This window comes from Acanthaster planci, linkage group LG03 (genome assembly GCF_054643075.1).
Source record: "Acanthaster planci isolate LZ-2023a linkage group LG03, COTS_SCS, whole genome shotgun sequence".
NCBI classification, from domain to species: Eukaryota; Metazoa; Echinodermata; class Asteroidea; order Valvatida; family Acanthasteridae; genus Acanthaster; species Acanthaster planci.
This window is the reverse complement of record NC_141779.1, coordinates 4,487,912-4,507,261: the sequence shown is the minus strand read 5'-3', so window position 1 is coordinate 4,507,261 and position 19,350 is coordinate 4,487,912. Positions and strand designations below refer to the sequence as shown.

The window sequence follows — 19,350 nt, the reverse complement described above, 5'->3', positions numbered from 1 at the left end:
GGTGTTGTACCAGATTTAATTGATAGGAACTGTAGAAATTTAAATTTGGCATAATAATATGAAATAATGCTGCGTATAAGTATGTCAGAAATATTAACAAAACTTCAATATCATTGTGAAGTCCAGACATAAACTACTATGTACATGTAAGTAGTGTTTCCGTTTTTCCAACAAGCACGAATTAAGAGGCAATAGCAGAATGAAATTGCTTCTATGGTTTTTAATTTTTTTGGGGGGGGGGAAGTGTTGCCATTTCCTTAGCTGTAGTTTCATTTACCAGTAGATGTATACAAAAAAAAATCTGTGCTTTTTAAAAATATTAAGTAATTTTAATTTTTTTTGTAACTACACACCCTATGTGGGGTTTTGCATGAAAAGTGTAGCAATGGGGAAGGAAAGGGAATACCTGGGAAGTACCAGCTTGTACTTCAGTTTAATTTGCTTATTTCATTTTGGTGGCTATGGTGGTGGTGCCTTCCATCTTGCTTGCGTATGAGATATCTTAACTGTTGATAGGAGAAAAGTGTGACATCTTACATGATTAGGAGCCCTCTATTTACCAGCAGCTGCTGCCGTTTAGCGGAATTTCTATTTGCAGCAACATTATTAGTGTGTGTCACCATAGAGACGTAGTGCTGCAGCCCATTATATGTAATGCCAAATACACTTTACTCAGTGATCTTGTCCAGTCACATATCCGCTCCCATCATATAAGGAAATCAATACTTTTGCTGTGTCTGTTTTTGGGGGGTTTTTTGTTTGTGTTTTTGGTGTCTTTCTTTTTTTTCTTTTTTGTAGTTCCAGGTAAGTCTCTGTTCTGCAAAGGATTGTAATTATGCGTGGCGTCTTGTTGCAGCTTTTTAACTCTCCACTTAACAGTTTTCAAGTCTAACTCTCTCCACCTTGAAATTTTGAATTTGTTTCTTTGGAAGGTGCTTGATTGTAAAAAATCAAATTTTAACAAGAATTTTATTATTCTGAGCTATTTATTAAACAAACTCTAAAACTAGAAATGTTCTGAGAATATGGAGAAAAAATTAGAAGCTTTATGGAAGCAGAAGTTTTAAATCTTAATCGAAGCTCACGTCTTCCCCCATTCTTGCATTATCTGCCCACCCTGATGCCTCCTGTCACTGTGGCAACAGGAGAAGAAGACGATGGAGTCCTCCAGCTCTAGTGAGAGCGAGAGTGAGAGCTCGGAGGATGACAGCAAGAACCGACCCGCCAAGAACCGTGGCAGCCTCAACCACAACAAGCCAGGCGAGGTCAACACCAGGCAAGCCAACCGAGCCGGGAATCTACCCCAAGTCCCCGCCACCCCAACAACGCCTGCAAAGAAAGAGGTAACGGCCAGTGTTGTATTTGAGTCCATCACAAGTACCTGTAAGTCCATCACAAGTCAAAAGTTATTCAGTCTTCAGCCATTTCACAAGCTATTCAAAATGAGCCGTGAGAAAAGCATTCTTTTGTCATTGTTCACCCTGTGACTTATGACAGGCTATGTGACGGGACTTGTGACAGGACTTGTGATTGACTCGAGTACAACAGCGATAACAGCAACACTGTCTGTCACTTCTGAAATAAGATTCAGGTCCTATGATTTGAAAGATTTTCTTTGCTATAAGAAGTTTTCAAAACATCCAATGTAGACATTGGTTAAATGGCAGTTAGCAGTTAATTAGTTACCCAGTTACATATAGAATGATGCAGATTCTGTGTTAGCATATTAAACCAGGTGCAACTGTCTACCATGGCTCGTGTCCTTGGGCATGGGTCGATGCAGCTTTAAGGGTGACATATGGGTACTGTATGGCAAAGAGGTGATATCAGTGAGGGAGGGGTGGTTATGATACCAATTTTTCAAGATATGGTACATGTTTTACTTGCCAGGTCACAGTACTAATTGCACTGAGGTACATTATCTTGATCTTTCACATGTAACAGTCACTTTGAATTCCTGGAGTCGTTGAATTCACTCACCATTTGCCCTCATGCAGTGCATGTGTAGCTTATAATTCCGGCGTTTGTAAGTCTGTGAATCTGACAGAAGTAGTCTTTGACTTTATTGAGGGTCAAACAATGCAATGTAGATTTTTGCATCAGACGGATCACAGCATTCCGTTATTGCAGTTTTCATGTTTGGCAAAGTAATTTGTCAATCTCAGATATCACTTTGAGGAGAGTAGCACTAATCCACCCCTTTTTTCTTATGTGACTCCTCCCCCTTAGGTCCCCAGCTTCTCCCCCAAGCCACTGCAGCCCCCAAGGCAAGACTCCAAGGAGGAAGCCACTCCGGCCTGGCGGCAGGGCCTGCGGAAGTCGGGCAGTGCCAGCGTGGTGGCTGACACTGTCCAGAAACCGGACAAGGAGCCAGAGAAGCTGCCCCGGTCATCATCCAGTCCCAAGCTGACCATGACGGAGGAGCGGGCCAAGGTAAAGACCAGTAAGGTTGAGGCTGGGGGGGGGAGGGAGTCAAGGGACTGGTAGGTCTGGTTCCAGCCTCTCCACTTAAGAGGACAGGTGTTGAATGCCGTGAGGTTCCCCAGTGTAGCTGCCTGGTTTCCTGTGTCAGACTTAATGTATACTTCATTTCTGGTCCATCAAGCTTGAACAGTTTCAGTATTGATGTTTGAAATTCTGCTTGGGCATTATTGTGGCTTGATAGATTCAAGAACTTGCTTGGTGTCCAAGCTCTAAAATGAGTCAGCCAGAATGTGTTGTGACGTTTCTCAGGGGAAGTTCAAACGATAACTATTAATTGACCACTTTTCAAGTTTTCCCCGGTAATCTCTGCAAAAAATATATTCTGGATACCGGGTAAAAATCAATCAGTGGTTGACTAATGGTCATAGCTTGAACTTGTCTTCAGCTTACCATTGGCTTATCATGTCTCATATGTTTGTATTTTCTCAGCAATCTGTCAGTGAGAGGCAGGATAGGCTAGGGCGGCTAACGGAGGACAAGCCGGTTGAAACAAAACCGTCGGAACCGAAGCCCGAAGAAAAACCCGGCAGGTGAGTCCACCAGTGGGCCATCATCATCATCACTGCATCTCACAGTGCTGATTGGTCCTGTCAATGTCATACTACATTCCTCTATAACTAGCTCATTGCAAACTGGCTTAGGAGTTACTGAAACGGGAAGTCAAAAATAATAAAATGACTTTGGGTAAAAGTTGTCAGAAGGGGCTGAAACTTAAAGGTTTAGGGTTGTTCTTTAGTTCATTTGCATTAGTTAGTTAATCTAGAAATCTGTACTTAAGAGGCCTGGGTGTTGGTTGAGGGTAGGAAGATAGAGAGGTCATTCTTCAAAGAAGGCAGGGATTTCTCAAAGGAAAAGGTTTTTTTCTTGATCGATTTCAACACTGTACATGTGCATGGCAGTGATGTGTATGGACAGGGAGTGACTGAGTCACATTGGGTCGGTGCACATGCAAAGTGGAAGCGCTGCTTGCTGCATCACAAACAGCCTGTGCACTTGTCTGCTGGCTGCTATCTAATACAACTATTTTTTATCTGGAGAATGCCGAGAAGGGTTTGGAAATAATTTCAAAAGGTAATTTTTGGGAAGGTTGGTTAGACCGATCCAGCAAGCCCCGCCCACAGTGCACGTAGGCTCTCAAGATGTGCTCTCCTCCAAAGCCACAATAAATGTTCCTGCTGCGTGCATTATATGCATCGTACATGTGCTCATGTTGGACTTTGGTGCACGCATGTCAGACATACATGTACATGTACAGTCATGGCTGCGATTGGCCAGAATGCAGTAGGGCTGGGCTCAATGGATCAGTCTGTTGGCTGTGTAAAGGAAGTGATTGCTCACTTTGCCCTGTTATTCTAACTGTTACCACACACAATGACCGGCTTTGTTGTGACAGCTGACTGTAAAACCAATCTTTGAGAGCAATTGAGTGGAAAATCTGCCCAAAAATAGTGCTGTCAATGATGAAGAACGTTTATTTGTAAACGATCGGAAACGATTCCTGTCAATCGGGCAGATTCAAATCTACAAGTAATCACTGTTACTGCTCAGTTACCCAGCAAAGCCTAGTTGTCACCACGTAAATGCATGCCTGTTTTCCTGTTTTTAATAGCAACCCTGTAATATTAAAAACTTGGTTTCCTGTCTCCAACATTTCTTTGTTAAATGAAATGCATGTTGTTCTCCCTTCCATCACAACTCTGATTTTAATACTGCATGAGCGTCAGAACTTCCTGTGAGTCAAGGTGGCTTGAGCAAAAGTCACACTAAGGCATTTCAGAAGTTGTTTGTGCAAGATTTCACCTTTGTGTGTCACTCTCCTCAATCTGATGGGAGGAGCCTCGGAATACTAGGAGTCATCAGTCAGTTCAGTCAGTATGGTAGCCCACAGGAATTTCTGTGCAGTTCAAAGTTTTCTCAGTGTGACACCCCCTTCCCTCCGTCGTTTTTTCCCTTCACCATTTCCCCCACCCTTTGCTCATTTTAACACCCTCGCAGGGAGTACGGAATTTCCTCGCGAGGCGGGTCGTTCACGAGACGTCCCCGCATCATTGCCGATGTAACCACCGACCAGGACAAAGGCCCGGACACTGACCGGAATACGACCATAACCGCAACCATAACCACCACCACTACCCCTTCTGTAACCACGGCAACAACTACCGTTCCAACAAACGGGAGAAGGTAAAACTGAGGCAGGAGGGGGACTGCAATGTAAAAGGAAGGGGGGGTCTTCTTTGATTCATTCAGAGCCCTGCTTTCCTCGACATATTCTCAAACTGTTCATTGTCAGTGACTGTTTCTTACCTGTCTCTGTGTGTATACCATACCTTCTTGTTAGCGATCGTTAACCCATCTAAGGCTTGTTTGTTGGTTTGTTTGTGTACCTGTGTGTTCATTTGACATCTTAATGCCTGAACTGTTATGGTACAGTTGTCCATTCCCATCTTTTCCCTTTTTTATCCTGTTGTGTTTACATCTACAGTTATATGTTGTGTTCACCAAGTTGTTTTACATGGAATATCACTAATGAATGTACTGCCCTTGTTATGTTCATTGAGCTCTTCTTTGACAAGGTGTGGGCTAGCCTTTATTGTTGCCATAGTTACACTGCCTCCTTCACAGTGAGGATCCATACATAGCCAATTTATTGTCAAGCGTCTGACAGAAAGATACCATATTAATGAATTATGCCAACTATTTCCTCCTTGTAACACAGTTTTCTGACGCATTTTAACCAAATCTTGGAGGATTTCTTGAAGTGATTGTCATGAAGCGAGTTGTTACGATTAACAGATTGCCCCCGTTGAGAAATTGTTTCTCCATTTCATCCTCCAATTTGTCCGTCTTTTCATATTTTTTTCCATAACCATGCGTGGTGTGATTCTTATTACAATCTAATGTTGCCCAGGTTTCTGACTTTCCTTCCGTTGTTCACAATAACATTTTCCAAAGCTCATAATATTGGTGATACCCTGGTTTAGTCATCCCCTGCCATCTTTGCCTTATGTTTTCTGAGTGAACCAGCAGTTTGTCCACTTTTGTTAGGTCGTACATGACACCTGCCAAGGACGAGGAGTCGGAAACGCAACGTAGAGTAAGGGCTAAGCGGGAAAGGTCATCACGGAGATCAACTCAGGTTTGTGAAAACAAAATGATTCTCTTTAGTACTGCGCCAGCATGTCCCTGAGCAAGGCGCCTTTCGGCAATCGCTACCTCTGCCCACATAGAAGGAAATGGGTTCTCACAGGTGGCAGTTTTTAACATGGTAACTTGGATGCCTCTGTCTGTGAGGAAGGTGCTTGGCTATCAGTCGTCTATCCTGGATCGCAATGTGGGTGTCAGTTGATTTCAATGAATTTACTTGAAAGCTGTTTCACTTCAGAACACAGTACGGCCAGTACTGGTCAAGATGAAAAACTCTACAAATCACTCCCAAGTCGTGACCAGATTTGATTGATTTCTTTTTGTATTTCAGGGAGTGACAGCAGAAGATTTAGAGGGTGCTAAGACTGCAATTCAAAAGAAAGATGACAAGGAGAAAGACAATAAGAACGAACCCCAGAAGGTAAGAGCTGGCACTGGGCTCAAGGTGAAAGCTGCCGGGCGGCCTAATTGCAGGTGGTTGGGTGTTGCCGGTGTAAGGGTATCGCTGCTCCAAGGGGCAAATATCGGTTCATGGGTGCTGCAGATAAAAGCCCCCCCCCCACCTGTCAAAATGGTAACGGTGCCTAAGGTGCATTGCACAAAGCTTAATCAGAGCAGTTCGCACAGTGCATCCCTTTTAAGCTTTCCCCCACTGAGCAATTAATTCTGTGTTTGGAAACCTATCTATACACAACCTGTATTCAATTCAAACTGCACGCTTACTGTCTTTGCAGATCTGAACAGATCAGCACTTTCATGTATAGCTATGCACAATTCAAACACAGTAAGCCTTCTGTGCACCTCTTGAACGTGTTGTAGCCAGAGAAACAGTGTCTTGAAATATCAGAGCATTCACTCAGACTTTCCTCCCCCTCCCCTAAAAAATCTAATCACTTGATAATAATTTTCAGCTGTCTTGCAAATTCATTTTTTTGCAAAAATTCATCCGACTTGTCCCCCTCGTAAAAAGGAAAATCAGTACACAGCATTTAGTAGAAAAAAGAACAAGACCCACATTTGTGAGCGACATTTTGGTCTAACTCGATAGGATAATAAGAAAGAAGAGGAGCCTCCTAGGCCATCTCGGAGAATTGGAAGGGTATCACTTACGAGCAACAAGGAGGTATGTCACTGGGCGGTTCACAGACCACGCCTCACTTGCCGTTATCCCCTCCCATTCTTTCTTTTCCACTTCCCAACCAGAGTATTGTCTCTTTTTTTTTACGCTTGCTGTGTTAATATGCTTATTCTGGCTTGGCTTTGCTCTTTCTCATGTCATGCCTTTCGGATGTGCATTGAACACCAGACAGGCGTGGACTTAACCAAGATACAGTGATTTTGATTGGCTATTTTGAAACTGGTGTTCAGCTTTCTGTGTGAGCTGATCACCTCTAAGTAGGAAACCTGTCTCATCAATAATAAAATTAGGTGTCAAATTTGGTGGAGAACTTGGATTGCAGCTTTTTCAATTCTCAAGTCATTGTTTCCCGTTAGTGAAGAATTATTGGGGTGGAAAGTTTCTAGAAAAGGTTGGCCATGAGAATAGAGATTGACTACCAAATTTAAAACTGCATTCCCGAGAGCCAGTTCTGTATTCCGACAGTGCATGCCCCGCCTGAGGCTATTTGGAAACAAAAACGCACACCCAAAATAGTCTGTCCTATTAACGCAGCCATAAGCTGACTCACGTGGGTCTTTTGTTCCTGAAGACTTTGGCTTTTTGAAACACTGAACTGGCTCATTGATGGTGGATAAAACAAATTAATACCTATATAAAGAGTGTTTTTATGATGTACATGTATGTCATTGCACTCACCTGCTTAAATAGGTGACAGTTGACCACAGCCTTATTAAAGGGAATAAGGTCTCTTCCTGGAGATAAGATTCCGTGTAGAATAAGCATTCTGCAAGTTGAGTTTGAATAATATCTGGCACACTGAGTTCCTTAAAGTTAATTTAAATGAACCTCACAATTTGAATTCTCCGTACTAAAGACACTCTTCCTATATCTCGTGATTCGGGGCAAGGTTTTGCTTAGTTACATAAGAGACGCCTTGCATCAATACACTGTTTCAATTAATAAGAAGGGCGCAAAGGAACCAGTCCATTCCAGAGATGGTGGTCGCTATGCAAAAGCTTGCCCCGAATCATGAGGTATGATAACAGTGTCTTTAGTCTGGGGAATTCAAATTGTCATGTTTATGTGTAGTCAGATAACCCAGTGTACCAGATTTTATTTAACTCGCAAATGGCTCATTTGGAGGTTCTGCAACATTACAGAGTACTGTCTGCCATATTGAATTCACTGCTTCTGGTTTGTTTGTAGTACTTATGTTTGTCCAAGACCACTCATTGTGTGTGTTGCATGCATCCTCACATGTAGTTAAAACAACGAAGTACATTGTGTGTCTAGATAATCCTGCCTGCATTTGTATTAAGGGCAGACATTTCCAGTGTGTTTCACATATTTCTACCCTTCTTTTATATTAGCCTATTTTGCCATTGTTTGATATTGCGAGCTTTCCTTGTAGCCCGTTCGACCAAGCACGCAGTACAGAAACTGCATCATGTCAACCTATATTGAAAAATGCATTGATGAGGGAGTTGCAGTTCCAGAAATTAAGACCTCGTCTTGCTCACTTTTCACAGAAAGTGTCACGCGCTGTGCAGTTTCTTCCGGTTTCTTGGGAAGTTCAAGTAGAGAACATTATGAGTTGTGCGGTACATTGACTGAAGATAGATGGCATGAGAGTCCAAAATGTTTCCCTCAGTGAGAACGAGGAAAAACCCCTTTGACAAAACAACACATGCCACACTCTGACACGTGTATGCCAAGATGGTGTCATTTCCACCAGACACCCTACTGACTTCTTCACTTGTTCATTAGGTTCTGGCGTCATCTGATCACCAGTGTGACTCCCCCCCCCATCCATTATCCATCACGAGGCCAGCTTTCATTTGAGACAGCTGTGGTTTTTGAGAGCAAACACCAGTCAATTATAAATCATCATTGAAACAATTAGAAATTGCTCTCACACATGGCAGGTCAAATTAGTTTAGCCATCAGACACTTCCGCACACAGAGCACTACATATAAAAATGGACTGGTCACTTTTACCCATAAATTGTCAGGATGTTTTTTTCACATTGTTAATTCATGGGGGGGATCAGTGGAATGAGACTGATCAAAGTACAGCCGCTATTCTTTTTTTTCGTCCTGCTTTCATTAGATACATTAGAATGTTTAGTACCCCCCAAAAATCAAAGTCACATACACGTGGCAATTGACATGGTTGTTCCATCAGTTCTTAGAAGCAAGCTTAAGAAGCAGTTATGTGAACCCTGTTCCACATTTTTTCCTGGTAATACCGAGCTCTTCACAATTACTGCCGGTCTGCGGTGTTATTCCACCCAAAGTTCTGACGTTAATGATGATATACTGCACACAAATGCTTCCCCATGGGCACTTAATCTTTTCATATGGCCCGACAAAGGGCCTTCCACTCTCCCAACCTGATGCGTCGTGATGCCAAGTGCACCCCTTCCTCCTCGACCCCCCCCACAAAATGTACTTCACAGGTCATCCTCCTGAGGTCGTTGAACTCCTGCATTTCTGACTGCGGCTGCAACTCCAACTGATAAGAGGGCCACTTGACTTCTACATGTAACTCATAAATGGCCCATTCTGAATTACCCAGCATTTCGTGTAATGCCCTTGCCTGCTTGAGGAGGGTGCGGAAGGCAGATTCTGTGGCGCAGATGGAGATAACGCATGGGATAATTACCAGACACCTCACTTTTTTTTTTTGAAGTAAACAAATTACCTCACTGTGTGTGATACCACTTAATCCTAGGGCCCTGATATTCTCATCTCATCTGACGGTGGAAACGAGCTCTTGTTTGCCGCATATTCAGCAGGGGTTGGATTGTGGTCGGGGTCTTATGGTATTGGACTCTAACAATTTTGAAAGTATTGAGGAGAACAAAAATAACAGTCACAACAAAACTAGGAATTGTCCACATTCGCAGAAGTTCTGTTTTGATATTTCTTTTGTCTTTAAAACATCTTGGGCAAATAATGAGCCACTACGCTATTTTTGATATTGTTTGGCACGAATTTGCTTGAAATCACTGAAATGCAAATTTAATTGGCATGAAATCGGCGAAAAAGAAACTAAATTTGCATGAAATTAAGTAGATAGAAATTTGTGTAAATTTTTAGCATCTTACTGCTAAAAAGAGGTCTTTATTCTTTGAATACCTGTAAGAATGCCCATCACATTCGTTTCCCTGTCCCCTTCCTATCTTGATCCACAATTATGAATACCAATACCTTGTAGATTCCGTACAGACAAAAAAAAATAAGCAGGCCCCATGTCTGAAGATCTCAGAGGACTGCTGTTTTAAGCCAATGATCGGAATGCACCTCTAAGGGCCTGTCTTATTGTCTTGTCGACAGTCGCTGTTTAATTAACCGACAGACATCTCTTGGTTGGGCTCCCGTGGCGTGATGTACGGGCTGCCTGGCATGCCAGGCATTCCCAGGATGCCTCTGAGGGCATTTTCCCACGGTGCTGCCGTCAGTCCTGATTGGCAGAATACTAAATGACATGCTAATGAGACAGACAGGTTTTGATCGTTCATTGCTGTGGGGGGGGGTTGTAATCCCTGGAGCGAATCAATCGAAGAGTCTTTAGTCTTATTGAGAGTTAGATTTGGAAGTTCATGGAAAGGGGGTCGAAGATAACGCTTTGATTGTTTTCACAGCCTCTGGGAAAGAAAATTAAAAAAGCATTAGTGCGATGGAGACTTTCGTGAAGACAGAAATGTGGAGAATCTGTACAATGAGTAAACACAGACACAAGGCAGTCTAATTTATAATAATTAAAATTTGGAGCATTCAGCAGAAGTAGGTTGTATTGACAGAATGGCAAACATGTTTGTGCATGCAGACAGCTGTGTGATTTTGACTGTTGTCAATATGAGAATTTTTACTTCTTGTACCAGTAATCCTACAGCTAGCTCATCTCTCCCTTGCCATCATTCCGCAGTGGTTTGTAGTTGTCACAAAATGTCTTGTTTCATGGTGGGGGGTCCAGTCCCTGAGCCAGCCAACTATTGAAGCGGAAATGAGTCCCCTGTTTCAACTTGTTATGGCCCCATAAACATTTGGCTGCTAATTGAGTACAACTCCTTCTTCTTTTTAGCCTCTGCTTGCTCCCACATGGGGCTCTTATGAAAGCAGAAACTCGGCAACTATTTACAGAGGAAAAAAAGCTCAGCACAAAAGATAGTTGCTGTTACATCTTAAAACACCTTCCGAGTCGAATATAACACAGTTAGACACATAATTCACAGCATAGGGATGTTTGGTCGGGAGCCTTCCTCTTGACTGAGCAGGGCCCAGCTTTGATTGACAAGGTGTGTTGCAGTATACCGCAACAAAAATAACATAAATACATAACTATATCAAAGCATTTAGAAGGCGTACGGTATCTTTAATTCAAAGGTGCTGAATATAATCAGTTTCCCTGCCCAGTGGGCTCACAAAATATGAACATAATTAAAATCTCAGCCCAATGCTGCCATATCAGGCGCAAAGGGTTGAACGTAAAGATCCTGCCTGCCCTCACAGGTACCCATTTACTCCTGGATGGAGAGAGGCACATGGGGGGCAAAGTGTCTCCATCAGCGTTGCGTCTGTCAAGGCATCCTTAACTTCCCTTCTCGTAATCATCCCTGTCCCTGTCACCATCTTCCTCTTTGCCTTGGAGCCCTTAATTGCCGCTCATCTGCTTCTCTCCATACCCCCTCCCCCCTTCAAGCATATGAAATTCCCTACATTCTGCCGACAGACTGAAGTTTCTTCCTTTGAAGACAAAATTCTCCAAACATGTTTGTCTTGTCTGTTGTGCCCGATCATTGGTGAATAAAATGGAGGTTCGGACAAGTTGAGTTTAATTGTGTTCCCATTTGCCATTTGATTGGCTGAGGCACCGTGTTGCTGATTATGTCGGTCAAATTGTTCCCTCTGTGTAACGTTGGTAGTGTGCAGATCACTTCTTTACAGTTTCCCATAGACCCCAATCTGTGATTAAGGGCATCTCAATTTCAGATGTTGAAGGAAAATGAGGAAGTGTGTTTTGAGGAAAACCCACAGGATGTAGGGACTGGCAAAATCCAATAGACGTAAAACATACGACGTCACGCTTTGTTTACATGTGCGCTTTCCTATAGGAGCTTCATGGCACGCATCCGCCTCACTGTCGTAGGAAAGGAGACATGCAAACAAAGCATGGTGTCATTATGTTACAGGTTTATTGATGTGATGGACCCAATGGCAAATCAAACTAGGGTCTCCAGAGGTCAAAGGTGAAGAAAGTACTACGCCAACCTGCCCATTGCACAGGTACTTGTAAACCATGTATTTACATGTAGGTTATAAATGCTTGTTGAGTAATTCACATTGTGCAAGATACATGTACTGAAAAAGTTGTTATAAAGCAAGAAATGGGATCCAAGACCATTTGGATCCCATCATTATTTGTTTCATGCTTTATGTCAGAAATCAACCCATTGCTCCTGTCAATCCACTCCACCCCGCTCTTCCTGAAACTTGAAAGGTCTCCCTCTGGTGTCTTCCTTGAGGGTTTGTGAGAATGAGGTCCTTGTGAGAACAATCGGCACCTGTTGCTAGGAAAAGCCTTTGAAAACCAGAGAAGGGGTGTCTATAATGTGACAGTTCTATACACTTGGGGGGGGGACTTTGTCTGGATTTATTTTATAGCGTGTTCCTTGGATATGATGGTCTGGTGGAGAAATAATCATGTGTCGTCATTGTGCTGACTTCTTGTTTCTTTCTGGGGAGGACTGTCTGTTTCATAACTTGGTAAAAACGACAAAAGTCAACTTTGTGGACAAGTTATGAAAACCTAACTGCTGGCGTATTATTATTGGGTTTTTTTTAGGTGGGGGGTGGTGTTACCATGAACATTGTCTTGAAATTCTTTCATGAACAAAAGACATTCCTCCAAGCTTTCGTTTGACTTTGATGAGTTCCCGTGGATGAATTGTCATAGTGAGCATGGCCATGGTATCAGAACAGCAATGGAAAACAGAATTAAAGCATTTCGCATGATGAAGTTCGGCTGCCTTGGGCCCAAAAGGAATCTAAAGCTGTCACGCTTTTGGAATGATTGCCACATTGATTGCTTCCTTGGATGGCCCTGATCTGAAAAATACAAGCGCACGAATGTTTACGTTTTTGTGAGAGCTGCGTAGGCAAGGAAATTCTCTCGCATTTAAAAAAAAAGAAAGAAAAGAAAGCGCTTCGGCTCTGGCAAGATAGAGGTGACTACTAACAACACTCCGCTTTGCTTGAGGGAAGCGGTGCCTGCTATGACACTAGGTCAGTACACAACAAATTCACCCTTTGTATTAGTTTTTGTAATAGTTTCTAACTGAAAAAGGTCAAGATTTGGAAACCTGACAGTTGTGTCAAGGCAACGTGGAAGTACAAATTTTGAGGAGAATCTAAATGTTCATGAACAAGGAATTGTTTCACCGTGTGTCACTGTCTAACGTTGCACACCAAAACAAGGCCAAAGAGAACTGCATTGTAATCTCTTCATTAACTCTTTGGTAGCTATGCTAATAACTTGCATATGAAAACAGTTAGCTGGTTAGGAATACATGTGCATGACTAACACGTTGACTAGTCATTCTTTTCTCGTTTAATCCATTCATTGCCTATTAATCTGAAGGGGGGACAAACACACACCAAACAAACTTCATTTACTAATTCTGCTGTGGAGCTACTGCTGAGCTACTCTCTCAAAATCACTTCATGTTCAAAATCACTTTCATAAAGGTACATGTAGATGTATTTTCTTCCAATTAAAAAAACAAACAAACAGATCTCCTCAAAAAACAGTTTGAAATTTGTTTTGTCGTAGGAGCCGGAACCAGTTCAGCAGTTTTCAGGACGAAGGGGTCAGGATAACCAGGCTAACACCACAGCGACCTTCACAGCTCGGCCAGGCCGGCTGGGTTCAGCATCAACCGATACCACCAGTACCTCAGTGCGCACAGCTAGACTCCCATCACATGGTCAGTTTCCCCTTTTGTAGTTAATTTTTCATTTCAGTTCACACACGCATGGTTCAGTTGATAATTTATTTTGTAATGCATGGTGAGATTTGCTATCTGCTCTTTCAGCAGACGGGGAATTGAGCAAAAGTTGCCAGCATCAATTCTACAGTGTACACTTACGAATCTTTTATGAAAGAACGGCAAAGTAAGAGTGGGGTTTGGGGTGAAAATTATCTCTTGATAGTACTTTTCCCAAGAGTCCACAAGATTAGCTTTTGTCTTTGATGTATCTTACAATATAAAACTAGTTCTTCAGCCCTAGAGATGTGCTTAGAACTTACGCTCTTTAGAGTTACAGAAACTCTCGAGCTTGAGAGAATATTCAGTTAAGTGCAGTTTTTTGAATGAATGTTAACCCAGACTGCACGTGTCCTCATACAAGTGAGGCATTTGAACCTCATGCATAAATCTAATTAGCTGAGACACATCATCCCCATGTTGGCCGAGTTCATTTTTGACATGACCTGGTGAGAAGGGAAGGTGCCGTTTTAACCGGTGCCCTACTTTTATCCGTCCAAATCCAGGCACTGATGAAGCCAAGGAGAAAGAGCGACGAGAGAGTGCCCGGAAAGACCACGAGCAGGAGCGTCTGCGGAAAGAGCGGGAAAAGGAGAAGGAGCGCGAGAAGGAGAAAGAGAAGGACGACGACGACAAGTCGCCCAAGAAGCACAGCACCATCTCGAGACGTCGGCCCCGTGAACGGCGACGCGCCACTGGGGTCATTTACATTGATGAAGAGGTACGTGCTTCATGTAACAGTAGTTCTGGTCTCTTCAGTAGAGTGCTAACTCTCTGGGGTATAGTTGTGAAGAATACCATCATGTAATCTATTTTCTCAGAGTGAATACATCCTGTCTCCCCTACTACAAAATATCTGTTGTCTTTTCACGTACTTGCGTGAAATAAGCTAATTTCTGGATTTGGCATTGATTTATAACACTTGCGAGATGCCATAGTAAGGACATCCATTTGAAAGTTTGATATCAGTACAGCAGTGTTGTAGTTGAGTACATTTTGAGTACCAAGTTGTTTGCGAAGTATTTAACTAGTTAGGAGGGAACAAAGCTGGAATACATGGGCATTGATGGTAAATGGGCAAAGGTAAGACTACAAAGTAAAATGATGACTTGAGACTACTGCAGTTTAATAAAAAATTCAGTTTTGGGACAAAAGTACTTGAAAAGCTGAGTACTTTCCAAGTACATGTACTTTTCTCTTTAAAACTTAAATTTTACAAAACTGGGAGTTTCTGAAGTCTTCCTTTTAGTTTGTAATCTTACGTTTGTGCATTTACCATCAATGCCCATGTACTCAAGCTTCATTCCCACTTACCCATTTTAGTATTTGGCAGAGAACCTTGGCACTACGCCAAGCACTCGACTACAACACCGCAGTGCAATGTTTGCAACCACATACTGGAAGCTCTTTTGTGAAGCGGTGAAATTTCAAGGGTATCTTTGGATCCACTTTTATAAACTCGTGACGTGATGGCGTTCAGATTTCTGTGAGCATAAGGGAAAGTGGTAAGGCACAGCTAACCAAGTGGCAGCTCCTCCTGCAGATCGGTGCAGTGGGTCCCTGCTCACTATGCTTTCTGTATCATCTCTGACAACTTGATTGTCGCGAGATAGTGATAACATGCATTAGTTAATGGTGGTTACTCTTTTTACTAACCTTGGAGCAATAGCAGTGACTCTATTTAGCAAGCAGGAATAACTTTTAAGCATTTTTTCCTCTGTCATTAATCTAATGGCATGAAAATCATGCAAAATTCCATCACTCATTGAAATACATTGCTTGTAGGGCTGAGTAATTTCGAATAATTCACTCTTCTAGTATTCGGCCTTCAATTTGATGGAATATCCGAATATTCAGTCGCACCAACTGGCAGATTGTTGATGAACAAACCATATACAAAATCAGTTGCAATAGCACACAGTTGTATGTTATGATCAATGTAATAGCTTCTCACATCTAGGAGTACCTCCAGCCACGATTTATCAAGATTGAAGAGATGAACAAGACTTCTTGCCCTGTCAAAAATTTATATTCCTTTCGAATTGTTAAATAAATAATTTAGTTTTTAAATTGTTGTAAGATTTCTGACGCTTTTCATTTGAATCTGCTCAAACAAGCCTCCTTTGTGCAATTTTTCTCATTTATTCCAATAAAAGAAAATTTTCCCTTTTCATGAATTTTGCATTCGAATATTTACATTCAAAAGTAATATTCAAATACTGGACAATTGATCGAATATTCGGTTATTGAGATATTCAGCCACAGCCCTAATTGCCCGGTTACACTGGTTGAAATTCACATTAACAGAAGTTTGTAGGACCAAATGTACCCGCATTTATGCTGGAATGTCTGGGGTTTTCTTCCAAGGAAATAGTCTCGTGCCTTTTATCTGGTTTGTAAGTGACTTCGTCATACACGCAGACGCACCACGATTTGCAGGCTCCCGTTGGACAATCGCTGAAGTTGCGAGTTAACTTGCAGTTCCAGGGTTCCATGCAAATGGCGATCGACGCATGTAACTCTATGTGCAGTGCATGTCCAGTGGGCATGATTTAAACTGACGTGACATCACACTCACGAACCGGATATATCTATGTCTTGAGCAAGCAGTTTGATTAAATAGCATTGTTCAGCTTATCAGACCAAAATGAAGACAGTCTGGGAGACATGTAATGACTAATGCATCACTTAATTGGTATACATCCAGTAACATTCCTTTAAATAGCACAATAGTGGTGAAGTATGGTGAAATCACAATAAAGATGAATTGAAAAATGTTGTTATCTTTTTTACGTCTGTTCATTAACACACCCTCTGTAATATTTCTAGCTGCTTTTAAATAAAATCTTCAAACGGAGAGAAACTTTTCTGTGTCCCGGCTCTTTCTTATTGAGTGATTAACATTTCCCCCTCATTCAATACACTTACATTTCAGGCGAACCTCTACAGCGAGTAGTTGTATGGTTCTGTTTTCCTTTCTTTCCATTGCCTGTAGATTTTCATTTCCAGCACCATGCGCCGTAGCTGTCCTAGAATGTTTGTGGTAGATCATTTTTGTTTTTGCAAAACCAAATGTATGGTTCTGAAATACCTGATCTCAATATACACTTTTTTGTTGAATGTATTTTGTTGGCATGCATATATATGTCGAATCATACCGGGTATTTCATCTATAAAGCCGCATTGCATGCACGATGCTGTTCAGGTGGACCAGTTAAACATCAAATTCAGTCAGATATAGTTACATACTTTTCATTTCATTTCATACTTCAATTAACTTCCCTCATTAAGTGCATACTTTGGAGGTATTATCTCTCTGTGCATTTAAAGGGTCAGTTTGTTCTCTTACATTTGAAGAATTCTAAAGAAAATGTCGCCCAATACATCGAGAAAAAACACCCATTTCTTTTTTTTTCTTGTAATTTTTGTCTAATTTTGAGATATGTTTTTTGCTTAGAACGAAGACGAATCAGAGGACTCACAAGTAGAAGAAAAAGATAAACTTTCTGAAAAGGTAAGGCAGAGCATTCACTATTTACATTTTATAGGAACTTAGAAAATCTTTTTGATGCCAAGTTTCAACAAAATGAAAACCATGAAGAGTGTATTACAAGGCATCAGATATCCAATAACCAATACTTGTCCTGTTACTTTGTTATGGCGCCCTCTGTTGACAGGCATGCATGCATTTATATCTTATCTGATATCAGAAGTGAATCCTAAAGTTTGAAAGAGCATCACATCTGCTTGAGTGTTGGAAAGACAGATGCTTTTTGAAACAGTTGATAAGGGACTGTTTTGGACATTCTACCTTGTGTCACTTGGGCTGAAAATGTGTAAAAGATGTTTTACTGATAACTTTATCTTGGGTTGGTCACGAACAGAAACTTGAACTGCGGTACACTTGCTCACAGACTTTAGTTCTGAGAACTATGTTGACAACTTGCACCCTCCCCTGAAAAAAAAACCCTGGTTTTAAACGTTACCGGTACTTTACACGTTAGCAGCTGGGAAAGCCTGGCTTACTGTTGTCATAGCAACTGTGATGTCAGCTTCTGGCGGTATCCAGGGTATTTGTATGCAGTTGCCCATGACAAATGGCATCTTACTTGTGTGTGGCATGTAATGATAGTGTTTGCTCTTGGCTTCAAGGTATCGTTGAAGGGACTGAGGTTGTTGGACCGTGTGAGGCAGGTGTATGTAAATGAAAAATGTTTACATGTCTTTGCATGGCGGTGTCCCATTGAGTTTATTGAAGAAACTTATTTCATCTATGAACACAATATCCCTTTGGAACAGAGAAGTGAAACCTTTCCTTTCCTTAACAATGTTTCCTCTGGCAAATTTTGCTACAAATCATGTACAGAAATCTTGTGCTGTCTTAATAAAACTTAACGCTTGGTCCAGCCACGTGTGGCTTCAACATACAAAAATTGTACATCATGATAATGTGTTATTCGTTTCATATGAAGATTTTATTGTTTAAAGTTATTGTAAAAAGTTAAGTTTTGCCTATTTGATTTTTGATAATAGTGAGTTTTCAATTTCAAAACCACTGCCATGGAAACTTCTTACAGTATACTTACAGATTTGCATAGATTTTCATTGACGTTCACTATCCATTTTGGTCCAGGTGATTCTAGACAGAGATTTTGCTGTGAAGGGAATATAGAAGTATCATTTAAGTGGTGCAATACGTTTTATAGATGTTTTGCCTTCTGCTTTCAGTTTCTTTTTTGAGATTACTAACAATGCTGCTGGTAATTGTCTGTTTTAAGAATTGGATCATGACATGTGATGCAATCTGCAAAAACCCTTCACATGGTGAGCTTTGTCATTTAGGCGCGTATAAACTTTCAATTAATGTGGACATGCTCTTGTTTTTAGAAACATTACATTTTTGATTCTAGGTTGTCTACAACATGAATCTAAGTTGTCTAGAATCACAAATTAAACAGTTTTGAAAACAGGGTAGTGTCCAGATCAATTTGAAGTTGATACATCTGTGAGCCAAAATTAAAAAAGGGGGAAAAATGGAGGGCTCACACATTAGCATGTTCCCCTCCCATAAAACCCTTGTCAGCAGGTCACATATTTGTTGCTTTTTGTGGATGCTTTCTCATTTGGAGTAATCTTTTGGCATCTTTTGAGACTTTTGATTCACTTAGGTCAAGCAACAATTTTTTGAACACATCTGGCCTGTTCCCAGTCTGTGAATTTTTTTCCAGTGAATGAATGCCTATGTATACACTCTGTACAAGGCCATGTTCTCCAAAATACCCCCCCCATGGTTAAGGCAGAGAGTGTATTCATATGCTAATGCTGCACTTCACTGCTGCAAGACCCCGGGGTTAGACATCAGCATATGACGTCAGAAGACAAATATAGCTTGGATTTGTTCCGAATTGTTCCTGCGGCATGTGCACAGCTTGGAATAGCATAGCAACACTGAACAAGATAGAGCTTTCACCGTACGTACTGTACATTGATTGTACTTGTGCATGGAAGTAGAAATGATAGGTGTACCATGTTGGCGTTGCCTAGGGAGAACTA

At 41.5% G+C, this 19,350-nt stretch overlaps 1 protein-coding gene across 19 annotated transcripts in view; it reads left to right on the top strand.

The window, feature by feature from the left end:
• The window catches only part of LOC110986335 (protein phosphatase 1 regulatory subunit 12A-like), a 70,382-nt gene that overhangs the window by 33,820 nt on the left and 17,212 nt on the right, over nucleotides 1-19,350 (top strand). For 15 of the 19 annotated variants that reach the window (XM_022248133.2, XM_022248124.2, XM_022248151.2 and 12 more), the window contains 10 exons: nucleotides 1,146-1,343; nucleotides 2,230-2,433; nucleotides 2,914-3,014; nucleotides 4,480-4,665; nucleotides 5,530-5,620; nucleotides 5,960-6,049; nucleotides 6,677-6,751; nucleotides 13,584-13,737; nucleotides 14,304-14,518; nucleotides 17,255-17,311. In XM_022248133.2, coding sequence (XP_022103825.2) covers nucleotides 1,146-1,343; nucleotides 2,230-2,433; nucleotides 2,914-3,014; nucleotides 4,480-4,665; nucleotides 5,530-5,620; nucleotides 5,960-6,049; nucleotides 6,677-6,751; nucleotides 13,584-13,737; nucleotides 14,304-14,518; nucleotides 17,255-17,311 — 1,371 coding nt within the window. The remainder of the gene's footprint in view (nucleotides 1-1,145; nucleotides 1,344-2,229; nucleotides 2,434-2,913; nucleotides 3,015-4,479; nucleotides 4,666-5,529; nucleotides 5,621-5,959; nucleotides 6,050-6,676; nucleotides 6,752-13,583; nucleotides 13,738-14,303; nucleotides 14,519-17,254; nucleotides 17,312-19,350) is intronic. The other 4 variants (XM_022248206.2, XM_022248177.2, XM_022248233.2 and 1 more) reach the window with 4 other exon arrangements.